The 14,582-nt window shown below is 42.3% G+C and overlaps 1 protein-coding gene across 2 annotated transcripts; it reads left to right on the top strand.

Annotated features, from left to right (window-relative positions):
* The first annotated feature begins 6,479 nt into the window (after nt 1-6,479).
* scamp3 (secretory carrier membrane protein 3) lies at nt 6,480-14,481 on the top strand. 2 transcript variants are annotated; one of them, XM_055894778.1, is made up of 9 exons: nt 6,480-7,087; nt 7,799-7,879; nt 8,147-8,272; nt 8,542-8,665; nt 8,836-8,964; nt 9,530-9,689; nt 9,805-9,906; nt 10,106-10,223; nt 12,239-14,481. In XM_055894778.1, exons 1-9 carry the CDS (start codon nt 7,034-7,036, stop codon nt 12,389-12,391), a joined length of 1,047 nt encoding a protein of 348 aa, XP_055750753.1. In that variant the 5' UTR covers nt 6,480-7,033; the 3' UTR covers nt 12,392-14,481. The 2 variants fall into 2 exon arrangements, with proteins under 2 accessions (XP_055750753.1, XP_055750754.1); XM_055894779.1 differs by having other exon boundaries at nt 8,545-8,665.
* The last annotated feature ends 101 nt before the right edge of the window (nt 14,482-14,582 follow it).

Below are 14,582 nucleotides of genomic sequence, written 5' to 3' on the forward strand. Positions count from 1 at the left end.
TGGATGATAGATTTATCACCACAAGTATCCTCAATACACAATGTTTAGAGACAGGACAAGGGTACATCACAATAATGTCTTGTTGACAATAATGAAGAAAAAAAACACTGAATTCACAATGGCTTTCTTTAGCGTAATTTGCATTGCATACAATTGACACATTCAAATCATAGTCGTCCTTTTATTCACCAGTTCAATAAGGAAAGAGCAACAGTCGGTTTCTGATCCAGTATTAAATCGAGGGTCATATACAGTATGACCAAAAGGCTCAAACATCATGTGTGGCTATAGATGGTACAAACACTGCAAAACCCTATGGTCAGATGGCTTTCATAAAGACATCAAGGTCAGTAAAGGTATCCAGGTTTCTGAGTGTGTGTGTGTGTTGGGGGGGGGGGGGCAGCAACAAGCAGGTTGGGGGGCCAGGTGGGGTCGGGCCAGGTACATCAAGGTGTCAGGCCAGGGTGTCCTCAGCCACTGTCCTAAAGGTGGGGGGGGTTCTGGCAGGGGGGAGAATTTCTGCACAACACGGGCACCTATTTCAGTCCAAGTCAAGCACTGATTACAATTCTAGGATTAGCGTTAGTACTTTTATCCTATTTTCTTTCCTATTCCACTTTGACCCAAGGTGCAGGAGCCCAGCTCCACCAGCTCAATTTAACCACCGAATCTGTGTGAATCCGCAGTGGTTTCCTTTTGCCCCAGGACCAAGGCAAGAACTGGCCTAATAATTTAAGGAGCGACAGTGACACCCTGTGGTGGTCAGCCTTTTTCTTAATTTGTCCTGAATGGAATTGCCACATTGAGCATAATTAAAAGCAGGGGAAACAAAATGTTCGTGATGAAGTGGCATGGATATCATAAAATGTATTGCAGAATCTAAAAATATAGATTTGACCTGCAGCAGTCAAGAGGGGTTTTGGACAATAATTTATATATACACCAGATGACTGATAGGAGAAGCTGTTTTGAAACCACCGTGCCTCTGCCTTGGCACTCCCCCACCGTTGTAAAACATATTTTGGAAGCTAGAGAAATGCATTTATTAATGTCTACATTCGCTTTTGCCACATTACTATATTACAGACACCTTAATGCATAATTATATGATGTGAGCAAAACATAAAACATATATATAAAAACATTTAGCTTAAAGTTTCATTCTTAGAGGTTACTGATTTTCCTGTTCTACAACAACAAAAATACTTAAATACATGTAATTTTGTCCTACAAACATTTAATTGAAATACAGTAGAATTCCATTAATTCCTATGGAGGACTGATGCTACTGGGGAGTGCCAGTAGATTTCTGTGTATTAGGTAGTTGTTGTGGAATTGTTTGATTACTTCTTAGATTACCGCACTGTCGGAACTAGAAGCGCAAGCATTTCGTTACACTCGCATTAACATCTGCTAACCATATGTATGTGACCGACAAAATTGTATTTTGATTTTATGGCCTACCGGTGGCTTCAAAGCCTCTCAAACGCCAATAGGTAGCGTCACAATCCAGGGTTTATCGCCACCTAATTTTCGAACGTTGCTATGGGCATAGCCAAACAACGGAAGTGATGGATTCGACTTCCGCTTTACTTCCCTACTGCAGCGAGCTGGTGGCAAACTTGCCAGAATAAATGATTTGAAATAGTAAATGTATAGAGTATACAAGTTAAGTAATGTCATTTTATATGTATTTAATTCAAGTTCGCTAAAGCTAGCTAGACTTACTAGAACGCTAGTTCTGTTGCGATAACGTTAGTTGTGTTGTGTCAGAGTTGAGGTCTGGGCCATCCACCAAGCCAATAACGATAATGATAATGCTGGAAAAATGCAGCAGACCGTGGTAAACCATCCAAATGAAATGTTGGGAATTGACCTCATGGGACCTTTTCCTCCCAGCCGGGGAACCCGGAATGAATTTTTATTGGTGGTAGTGGACTACTACACACACTGGTTGGAGTTGTTTACACTCCGCAAAGCCACTGCATCAGCCATTGCTCTAATTCTGCGACGGGAGGTCTTTACCAGATTCGGAATTCCAGACCAAATCCTCTCTGACCGAGGTCCGCAGTTCATATCAGGAATATACAAAGAGCTTTGTACCTACTGGGGTGTAATTGCCAAGCTGACCACAGCCTACCATCCTCAGACCAACCTGACCGAGAGGGTAAACTGTACCCTGAAAGGGATGATTGCTTCATTCGTGGGGGATCAGCACACAAGGTGGGATCAGCATCTTCCTGAATTTCGCTTTGCACTGAACTCTGCCGTGCAGGAGACTTCTGGGGTCACTCCCGCTGAACTCCACCTGGGAAGACCACTAAAAGGTCCGATGGACAGAATCTTGCAAAGTTCTAATGTTTCACCTGACTGCCCAGCGTTTGATGCCGTACAACACCACCACACCTTGCTAGCCAGAGTGGAGGCCAGCAAAACCAAAGCCAAACAACGACAGCTGAGAAACTATGATAAACATAGACGAGACGTGTGTTTCCCACCCCAGTCTCGTGTCTCGTGGGTACGTTCACATCATCTGTCAAAGGCATCTAAGAAGTTCACTGCCAAGCTAGCTTCGAGATGGAAAGGCCCATACCGTGTAGTGCAGCAGTTGGGACCAGTGAACTAATTGGTCTGTTTGGAGGACACTGGGGAAGATGTCAGGACGGTGCATGTTGTTGACCTAAAGCCCTGCTATCCTACGGCAGAAGAGCTGGATCGCAGGCAAAAGCAACACCTGCAGGAACTCTTCGTGGAGGACTCTGATGATGAGGACTTCCCTGGTTTTCTATAGCAGGAACATGAACTTGTCAAAGCCTGCATCCTCTCTGTTTCTGCAGGCTTTGTTTTTTCATGGGGGGAGGAGTGTGGCGAAATCCTGCACGGAGCCTTCACCGTGCGCTGCCACTTTAAGAGCGCATGAGCAGTTGGAAGGAGGAAATAAAAGAGCTCGTTCAGCTCTTTGGGGGAGGAGCTCTTGGGTGGCGCGACAGTTTTGGTTGTGTGTGCTATGCTGCAGAGGTTTTTTGTTTGTCTTCAGCGTATGTGGTTGTACAGTGTTTGGATCAATCCTCGGTGTGATCGCTCGACGACGTGGTTGTTCTCATGTGGGACCGCGACGGTTATGGATCAAATGGATTAGTAGCAACATTGTTGCGAAGCGTTCAACTACAACCCAACACACCATCGGACAGTCAGACCGTACACCTGCACCCTCAAGACCACAGCTAAGCCCTCTCTTGTTCCCTTTCTCTCTTTCTCTTCCCACTATGGTCCAGTGCTTTACACTGCAACCGACTCTATTTTTCTAAATGCATTGAAGTTTCATTGGAGCTGGACTAGTGTGTATAGGAACACCACACATTCATACCCTCTGCACTCCTCCCCTGGAAGAGAATACAAACTATTGCAAATCCTCTGTGTGATGACACGGTTCATTCTTTATTGTATGATGTTGCTGTTTATTTGCTCTGCCATTATTATTATATGAGGTATGCTTGGTGGGGTTACCAAGAATTGTGGAAGGACTGTGCTGTGATGTGGGATCTTTAGGGTGTGTATTCTTTTTTCTCTCCGCTGGCTATCTGATCAACAGGCTACACTCTAGGCAGTCTTCTGCTGATGTGTGTGGGTCTGGTAGTGGTACTCTCGCTGTTCTACTATTTTTCTTTCGGCATGGTTAATACCTGCCTGGCGCCCGAACAATCTTCTTTACCTTTCTCTAATTAATACCGCTACAGAAGTGAGCGAGCTAGGACGAACGTAGTCAATATAACTATTTGTTTTGCACTTTTGAAATGTACAGCGACATAATTGAGAACATGGGCCGTTCTTACAGTGTTCTCCCTGTACACCAAGTCAGAACCGTAGGATAAATAAAGGGGGCATATAAGCAGACGATGAAAGCTCTTACAATATTTGATGACATTTCTCTAAAACAGATTATAGGCTAAATGTGCACCACCAAGTCAGAACAGTAATTAAGAGGGGTAAATAGACCAAACTATTAGGGTTAGGCACATGGGCTACTAACATTTTACTTACTATCTTACTACACAACATACACTTAGTATTACTTTCTTAGCTACAGTTTACATATCTCCCTGGCATATTACATCATTTATGCAGCAGCATACAATACATTTTTGGACTCACCTTGTTGTGCTGTGCTCACTTGAACAGGAAGGTGGCGTGGCAGTCCTTCGTGGACAAATGTTGTTATCAAAGTCTGGCATTCTCTGGATTTATGTTGCTTTCAAAACAACTGGGAACTCGGGAAAAAAACAAGGTTGAATCATGATGATTCATTGATCTTCAGGTCGTAGCTCTAGAAAGAGGCCGGATTTACAATTCCGAGTTGGATGACCATTCAAAGCCGTTCTAAGCCATGACAGCATGGCCAAAGTTGAATGTTTATCATTTGGGACCACACAGCCACTCCACTGAATAGCAGGCTAGTGATTGCTTTGGAATGCTTGCAGTTAGCCACTGTCACTGATAGTTGAATTTGCAATTTCCATCTTGTGTGTAATGTTTATGTCCAATGGCCGATGACCACGGATACGTTTTATCTATAGTTTCTCTTCAAGGATTAAAAAGGATTTGCCAGTAGATTGTCGACTTGATTCATGATGATGACTGCTAGCTAGGATTTTGAAAGTATGATGTTGACATGATCAGTCCAATCAAAGCTACTGTACATATAACGTGATTTGTCGACATTTTATCTGTGGCCAATGACCTTGAGCGTTCTTGGATGGGCTCTTCTAATGTAACTCCAATCAATTTACACAGTGAAAGAAAAAAAAGTTGATCAGATAACAAAATCATAGGTAGCCCATATGTGCTCTCCCGAGGCTGCGCTGAGTGCGCTCCCTCCTAATCCCTGGGTACACAGCTTTTTTTTAATACAAAAAAAAAAAACATTTACATAAATATTCAGACGCTTTACTCAGTAAAGGTGCTTTGTTGAAGCACTTTTGGCAGCAATTATAGCCTTGAGTCTTCTTGGGTGTGACACTACAAGCTTGGCACACCTGTATTTGGGGAATAGCTCCCATTATTCTCTGCAGATCCTCTCAAGCTCTGTCAGATTGGATGGGGAGAGTCGCTGCACAGCTATTTTCAGGTCATTCCAGAGATGTTTGGTCGGGTTCAAGTCCGGGCCCTGGCTGGGCCACTCAAGGACATTCAGAGACTTGTCACAAAGCCACTCCTGCATTGTCTTGGCTGAATGCTTAGGGTCGTTGTCCTGTTGGAAGGTGAACCTTTCGCTCCAGTCTGAGGTCCTGAGTTCTCTGGAGCAGGTTTTCATGAAGGATCTCTCTGTGCTATGCTCCGTTCATCTTTCCCTCAATCCTGACTAGTCTCCCAATCCCTGCCGCTGAAAAACATCCCCACAGCATGATGCTGCCACCTCCATGCTTCACCGTAGGGATGGTGCCAGGTTTCCTCCAGATGTGACGCTTGGCATTCAGGCCAAAGAGTTCAATCTTGGTTTCAACAGACCAGAGAATCTTGGCAAAATCCAAGCGGGCTGTCATGTGCCGTTTACTGACGAGCGGCTTCCGTCTGGCCACTCTACAATAAAGGCCTTACTGGTGGAGTGCTGCAGAGATGGTTGTCCTTCTGGAAGGTTCACCCATCTCCATAGAGGAACTCCAGGCGGCCAGCTTTAAGAAGAGTCTTGGTGGTTCCAAACTTCTTCGATTTAAGAATGATGGAGGACACTGTGTTCTTAGGGACCTTCAATGCTGCAGAAATGTTTTGTTACCCTTCCCCAGATCTGTGCCTCGATACAATCCTGTTTCTGACAATTCCTTCGACCTTATGGCTTGGTTTTTGCGCTGACATCCACAGGTTTGTGCCTTTCCAAATTGTGTCCAATATATTGAATTTGCCACAGGTGGACTCCAATCAAGTTATAGAAACATCTCAAGGTTGATCAATGGAAACAGGATGCACCTGAGCTCATTTTCGAGTTTCATAGCAAAGGGTCTGAATACTTATGTAAATAAGGTATTTCTGTTTTGTATTATATATAAATTTGCCTAAATAAAAAATAAAAAAGTTTTTGCTTTGTCATTATGGGGTATTGTGTGTAGATTGATGACGATATTTTTTATTTAATTCATTTTAGAATAAGTCTGTAAGGTAACAAAATGTGGGGTCCCTTACAAAAAAAAGATTGCAGTCAGAGTGCAGTATATAGCTGCAGTATGTTGCAAAAACTGCGTTTAAAAGAACACCCTATTTCTTACTGCAATAATTTTGCAGTGTATCTGCAATTACTTTGCAGTTACTACGTCCAAAATCCCACAGTTGACTGTAGAGTTTCAAAACGGCATTCTTTTTTTGTAAGGGGTCTGAATACTCTCCGAATGCACTGTATATCAGCTAATAGAAACGTTCGAAAATGCGGCGGGTATCATTTTGGCCACTCACAAAAGCACACGCCCCCCTCACTTCGCACGTGCTTTTTCTGTCGCCGCAGTCACATGATATTACTTCCTGGATCACGTTTGTTTCTACAGCGGCCAATTTTTGCAGGCAATAACAAAGTGAATCCGCCAAAGAAATACGATTGAAGGAGAAACGGGTTTAACTAATAAACAAGGATATAGCTAGCCAAGTCAATTAAATCAATAGATACACATTTCGGCAATATCTTGACAGATTGCGGCAACGTTTTCGGTTGATAACAGATAACGTTAGGTAGCCAGGACAGCGATCTTGCAATGTTGTTAACTTTCTAGCTAGGTTACAGTTGTGTTATATTTGGCGATACATCTTAAATTGAAATCTATTAATAACCGGTTAGTTAGACGATGACACTCCTGATACAGCCATAACATCTGAACTGTTTTTTTGTTTTAAACTAGGGAGGGGCCGTGGCTTGCTACTACTAGCTAGCTAACCAAGTCAGCAGAAAATAACCTGTTTCCAGTTATTTCAGAGGCTAACTGTTAGCCTAGTGTCAGTAGATAGGTTTTCTATTTGAACAGAGTAGGTCGGGCATACACCATTTCTGTAAAAAATGTCAAAATACACAAGTTTTTCGGAACCAGGCGACGCCCACAACCCATTCCAGGTGATATTGTTTATCCAATGTGTAACTTGTTTTTGTCGCACTGCTTTGCTCTATCTTGGCCAGGTCGCAGTTGTAAATGAGAACCTGTTCTTTTTTTTCAGTTTACCTTTATTTAACTAGGTAATTCAGTTAAGAACACATTCTTATTTTCAATGACGGCCTAGGAACAGTGGGTTAACTGCCTTGTTGAGGGGCAGAACTGGCCTACCTGGTTAAATAAAGGTGAAATATATATATATATATATATGAAATGCAAACGGCAAATATTTAGCTACTGTTATTTTATTAATTTAGCTACAATGTTGATGAAAAAGGTGTTTGATGTTTCGCCTGTTGCACTGACGTAATAGCAGACGTGCTGTTACTGATGACATGTGATGCTGCTTTCTCCCTGCTCTAACCCAGGCTATTCTAAGAATCTATTTAGTAGCTGTACATTAAAACATGTTCCAACGGGCTCATTGAATGAAAGCTGCCCTATTGATACTTATGTGATCAAGGCTACTTCCCAAATGCGACCCTATTCCATACATAGTGTAAAATTTTGAAAGTACTGAACCATATAGGGTGCCATTTAGGATGTGACCCATAGAATTAGCAGTTCGAATAAGATGATATATTAATAGGAATTGAATAGGATCTCTATGACGTAGCCAGAGAGTGATTGCTTTTATGATGTTCTGTTTGTGATGTTTATCTTGTCTATGTCAGGACCCTGCAGTGACCCAACACAGCAGCAACACTGAGTATGCCACACTGGATCTTTACAACCCATTTGACAATAAAAATGGGGTAAGAGATGTGTAGTTGTGTTTTTTTCAGAATACGGATGCTTTGGAGATTAAGTATATGCATTAATGGTAATGCAGTATGGTATGAGTTTCAGCAGAGTAGCAGGAATGCCACTACATTCCAAGCAATTGGATGTGGTATCATGCCCGGATGCACCACTCCTTTCAGATTTTTTGGGATATGCTCTAAGCCACTCTATGTTTGTGATCATTATAAATGTTATTGGTGATGATATAGGTTGAGTTATTATTGTCTTGCACTCTCTAGCCCCCACCACCAGCCTATGCAGCCACCTCCCCATCCGCCCCCCAACCCGTTGTTCCTGCAACAACCCCACCCAGCAGGACTACGCCTACAGAGCCCCGCAACTATGGCACCTCCTTCACCCCCCAGGTACTTGTTTCATATGTATGACACATATCTCAGGAGTCACCTGTGCAGGTTATAGAACAAACCCTATACAGCTATAAATAATACTCCTAGACAAGCAACTCATATCTCTGTGTGTGATAATTCATTTCCCCCATGTTTATTTACTAGCTTGACAAGGAGCACCTGAACTTATCAGACTAATTTCTACTAAATCAAGTTAATCTACTAAGATATATGGAGCTATATTCAGCTCTGCATTAAAGCCTGAAGGTTGTTTTCTCTCTCTTTAGCAGACAGCTGTCAACGCCACCACAGCAGAACTCCTGAAGAAGCAGGAAGAGCTGGAGAAGAAAGCCCGTGAGCTGGAGAGGAGGGAGAGGGAGCTGAATTCATACGCCCTTGGCCCTGGAGCCAGTAAGAGAGTGAGGTGGTGGTGATGATAGAGATTGGTTTGAGAGGAAAAAGTGGATCCAGAAGTCTGATATGAAATGATGGAGGGGGGTGGTGGTTGTGTTAATGAAGGTAAGATCGTAGGTGGGAGGATTACCTTGCGCTGGTTCCTAACTGCCTCATCTCTTTGTCAGCTCGTCAGAATAACTGGCCTCCCCTGCCCACTTTCTGCCCTGTGGGACCCTGCTTCTACCAAGACATCAACATGGAGATCAGCCAGAGCTTCCAACGCACTGTCTCTATCATGTATTACTACTGGATGTGTGAGTTTCCCCGTCTGTGCCTGGCTGGCTGTCTTTGGCCTGTCTGGTGAAGTCATGTGTAACAAGTACCACTTTCATGAAAGAATGATGATAGTAATGCTCAGATTAAATGATTAACGAAAATGTTTAGCCGTTAAGAATGTTACCTAATAGTTAATGACACTGTTAAAAAGTGGAGATTTCTCAAATTAATTTACACCAATTTAAAAGTGATACATTATAATCACAAAGTGGACCTGTGTGCAGTCAGTGTACCTTTATCTCTTTATCCTTTTCCCTTTCCAATGCAACTTTAAAGTGCTCTAGTATCCCAACTGTAGTTCTGACCTCCTTACCTTTCTCTTCTTATTTTGCCTACATACCTATCCATCTCTGGTCTGTATCTCTATCACCTCCATTATCTCCTTTCTCTTTACCCCCTTTGCTTGACCTTTCTCCCCTTTTCTACTCTTCACTCCCTTTCTTCCCCTCACTTGTCATGCTCTCATTCACTCCCTTGCTCTCCCTCCTCACTTCACCCATCCAACATTCTTCCTTTTGTCTTCATTCTCTCCCCCTCTCCTAGTCACTGCCTGCACACTGGCATTTAACTTAGTTTCCTGCCTGAGTCTGTTCTGTGTGGACACTTCTGGTGGTGTTGGGCTGGGCCTCGCCATCCTCTGGGTCCTCCTCTTCACCCCCTGCTCCTTCGTCTGTTGGTACAGGCCTGTGTACAAAGCCTTCAGGTGGTTACAATTGGACAATTTGAATTTAGGGGCTTATCATTACAAAACAGATCTATTTAGATTCCTTCTGTTTACATCAGGTTAAGTGAACCTATAAATGCATTTTTCCTTTCAGGAGTGACAGCTCCTTCAACTTCTTCGCCTTCTTCTTCATTTTTTTCATCCAAGTGATTGTCTATGTCATCATGACCATTGGCATTCCTGGATGGGGTTTCAGGTACGCGCCACAAACAAGCTAACCATTGTCTAGGACCATCTTACGACTGTTACAATTACTATTGTAGTTTTACTTGACCTTTTTATAATGTTAAATCTCCTACACAGTACATTCCTCACACACCTATCCTTCTTCACACTCCCACTATGTCTCTTTTTGTGACTGTCCCTCTCTCTCCTTCCCTCCCGGTTCTGCTCAGCGGCTGGATAGTGAGTCTGGCTGCTCTGAAGACTAGCGTGCCTGTTGGTGTGATCATGATGCTCAATGCCATCCTATTCACTGCCCAGGCTGCCATGGGGGTTGTCATGCTCAAGAGGGTAAACCTGAAATGAAGGCGTAGTAGGGAGGGGAACTTAACCTGGTTTAACCAGGCTAAAGTGTATTGTATGCTAGGGCAAATCAGGACCGTGTGGCGTAATTACAGTAGGTAGACAATGGCTTGTTATGAAGTATAACATGGGGGAGGAAGGAATAGGATGAGGGTTAAAAGGCTACAACATAGACACTCAGCTTCTCAAATCTTTTTCATCTTCACCCAGTATGTCAATTAACCTATTTAGAATCGTCCACAGGAATGAGAGTCATTGCTTTGAGTTTTCAGAGTATTATTTACAGTATTGCTTTCAGATTGGTAGTGAGTATGGTGTTGAGATATGAGCAATTCCATGGTTGGAGAGATACGGAGACTCAGTTGATTCACTTTAATTGTCAAACAAAAACCATGATTGCAAAGTTAAACAAACCACACAACTCTATGCACTAGGACTACTTTTTAACAATTTCCACTAAAAAGAAAACAGTGAGGATGCTAAATTTGATAACGTTATGATGGTTTGTGCTATCATTCTGTTACCGAACTTAGCATCTGCACTGTTTTTTTATTCAGTGACAATTGTTAAAAAGTAGTCTTAGTGCATAGAGTTGTATGGTTTGTTTTACTTTGCAGTCATTGTTTTTGGTTTGAGATACAGTTGAAGTCGGGTAGTTTACGTACACTTAGGTTGGAGTCATTAAAACTCGTTTTTCAACCACTCCACAAATTTCTTGTTAACAAACTATAGTTTTGGCAAGTCGATTAGGATGTCTACTTTGTGCATGACACAAGTAATTTTCCCAACAATTTTAGACAGATTATTTTACTTATCATTCACTATATCACAATTCCAGTGGGTCAGAAGTTTACATACACTAAGTTGACTGTGGTGTTAAATAGCTTGGGAAATTCCAGAAAATGATGTCGTGGCTTTAGACGCTTCTGATAGGCTAATTGACATAATTTGAGTCATTTGGAGGTGTACCCGTGGATGTATTTCAAGGCCTACCTTCAAACGCAGTGCCTCTTTGCTTGACATCATGGGAAAATCAAAAGAAATCAGCCAAGACTTCAGAAAAACAATTGTAGACCTCCACAAGTCTGGTTCATCCTTGGGAGCAATTTCCAAATGCCTGAAGGTACCACGTTCATCTGTACAAACAATAGTATTGCAAGTATAAACACCATGGGACAACGCAGCCGTCAAACCGCTCTCAGGAAGTTCTGTCTCCTAGAGATGAACTTTGGTGCGAGAAGTGCAAATCAATTCCATAACAACAGCAAAGGACCTTGTGAAGATGCTGGAGGAAACAGGCACTAAAGTATCTATATCCACAGTAAACGGGTCCTATATCGACATAACCTGAAAGGCCACTCAGCAAGGAAGAAGCCACAGACTACGGTTTAACTGCACATGGGGACATACTTCCAGAGTTGTGGCAAAATGGCTTATGGACAACAAAGTCAAGGTATTGGAGTAGCCATCACAAAGCCCTGACCGCAATCCCATAGAACATTTGTGGGCAGACCTGAAAAAGCGTGTGCGAGCAAGGAGGCCTACATACCTGATTCAGTTACACCAGCTCTGTCAGGAGGAATGGGCCAAAATTCACCCAAATTATTGTGGGAAGCTTGTGGAAGGTTACCCGGAACGTTTGACCCAAGTTAAACAATTTTAAAGGCAGTGCTACCAAATAGTATTACAGTGTATGTATACTTCTGACCAATTGGGGATGTGATGAAATAAATAAAAGCTGAAATAAATAATTTTCTCTAATGACATTTTCACAGTCTTTAAATAAAGTGGTGATCCTAACTGATGTAAAACAGGGAATTTTTACTAGGATTAAATGTCAGGAATTGTTCAACTGAGTTTAAATGTATTTGGCTAATGTGTGTGTAAACTTCCGACAACAACTGTACATTTTAAAGTGAAAAACTAAGTCTCGGCATCACTCTGTTGCCGTGGAATTGCCCTTATGTATCATGTATCAAAGCCTGTCTTCCTCTCCCCTCCAGGTCCACTCTCTGTACAGGCAGACCGGTGCCAGCTTCGTGAAGGCTCAGGCTGAGTTTGCAACTGGAGTGATGTCCAATCAGGCTGTACGCCAGGCAGCTGCCAACGCCACTGCGTCTGCTGCCCAGGGGGCTTTTACTGGGGTGGCTCGATAGAGGGAAGGCAGGCAAGTAGAGCAAGGGAGCTCGTAGGGAGAGAGGGGTAGGTACAGTTGAAGTCGGAAGTTTACATACACCTTAGCCAAATACATTTAAACTCAGTTTTTCACAATTCCTGACATTTAATCCTAGTAAAAATTCCCTGTTTTACATCAGTTAGGATCACCATTTTAGTTTAAGAATGTGAAATGTCAGAATAATAGTAGAGAATGATTTATTTCAGATTTTATTTCTTGTATCACATTCCAAGTGGGTCAGAATTTTACATACACTCAATTCGTATTTGGTAGCGTTAGCCTTTAAATTGCTTAACTTGGGTCAAATGTTTCGGGTAGCCTTCCACAAGCTTCCCACAATAAGTTGGGTGAATTTTGGCCCATTCCTCCTGACAGAGCTGGTGTAACTGAGTCAGGTTTGTAGGCCTCCTTGCTCGCACATGCTTTTCAGTTCTGCCCACAAATTTTCTATAGGATTGAGGTCAGGGCTTTGTGATGGCAACTCCAATACCTTGACTTTGTTGTCCGTAAGCCATTTATCCACAACTTTGGAAGTATGCTTGGGGTTATTGTCCATTTGGAAGACCCATTTGCGACCAAGCTTTAACTTCATGACTGATGTCTTGATGTTGCTTCAATGTATCCACATCATTTCCCCTCATGATGCCATCTATTTTGTGAAGTGCGCCAGTCCCTCCTACAGCAAAGCACCCCCACAACATGATGCTGCCACCCCCGTGCTTCACGGTTGGGATGGTGTTCTTCAATTTGCAAGCCTCCCCCTTTTTCCTCCAAACATAAGAATGGTCATTATGGCCAAACAGTTCTATTTTTGTTTCATCAGACCAGAGGACATTTCTCCAAAAAGTATTATATTTGTTCCCATGTGCAGTTGCAAACCGTAGTCTGGCATTTCTATGGCGGTTTTGGAGCAGTGGCTTCTTCCTTGCTGAGCGGCCTTTCAGGTTATGTCAATAGAGGACTCGTTTTACTGTGGATATAGATACTTTAGTGCCTGTTTCCTCCAGCATCTTCACAAGGTCCTTTGCTGTTATGGGATTGATTTGCACTTCTCGCACCAATGTACGTTCATCTCTAGGAGACAGAACTTCCTGAGAGCAGTATGACGGCTGCATGGTCCCATGGTTGTTATACTTGCATACTATTGTTTGTACAGATGAATGTTGTACCTTCAGGCGTTTGGAAATTGCTCCCAAGGATGAACCAGACTTGTGGAGGTCTACAATTTTTTTTCTGAGGTCTTGGCTGATTTCTTTTGATTTTTCCATGATGTTAAGCAAAGAGGCACTGAGTTTGAAGGTAGGCCTTGAAATACATTCACAGGTACACCTCCAATTGACTCAAATGACGTCATTTAGCCTATCAGAAGCTTCTAAAGCCATGACATCATTTTCTGGAATTTTCCAAGCTGTTTAAAGGCACAGTCAACTTAGTGTATGTAAACGTCTGACCCACTGGAATTGTGATACAGTGAATTATAAGTGAAATAATCTGTAACAATTGTTGGAAAAATTACTTGTGTCGTGCAGGAAGTAGTTGTCCTAACCGACTTGCCAAAACTATAGTTTGTTAACAAGAAATTTGTGGAGTGGTTGAAAAACGAGTTTTAATGACCCCAACCTAAGTGTATGTAAACTTCCGACTTCAACTGTATGTAAGAGAGTGTACAGTACAAAATAAGTATGCACGATTTGGGTGTTTTGTTGAATTGTTACATAAAAGTAAAGGAAAGTTCAGGAAAGGGGTGGGACTTGAGTTTGTGTTGGATGCACTGAAGTGATGCTGCATATTTAACACTAAGTTAACAGCTGAAAGGTTCAATTATCTGTTGCCAATGCTATCATGTTTGCTATAGTGAGCTCTAATAAGTCATTTGTTTTGATATCCCGAACGAGAATGCCTACCTACTTACACAAACTATCTTTGCCAAAATTATAACTTGAAATGAGAAACATGTTGTTTTGAGTTGTAATATTATTGCTATTTTTATGTTATGTTGATGCTATATGTGGTTGTCATGATCGTCATTGTTGTTCTTTCTCGGTTTTAATAAAATCTATTGAAATGCTCCATATTTTCAACATCCCTTTGGTCACCTCACCAATAGTGCCATTAGTCATCATGTCAGTAGCTAACCTAAAATATTATAGGCCTATTACTTCTAAAACGAA

This window comes from Salvelinus fontinalis, chromosome 32 (genome assembly GCF_029448725.1).
Source record: "Salvelinus fontinalis isolate EN_2023a chromosome 32, ASM2944872v1, whole genome shotgun sequence".
NCBI lineage: Eukaryota > Metazoa > Chordata > Actinopteri > Salmoniformes > Salmonidae > Salvelinus > Salvelinus fontinalis.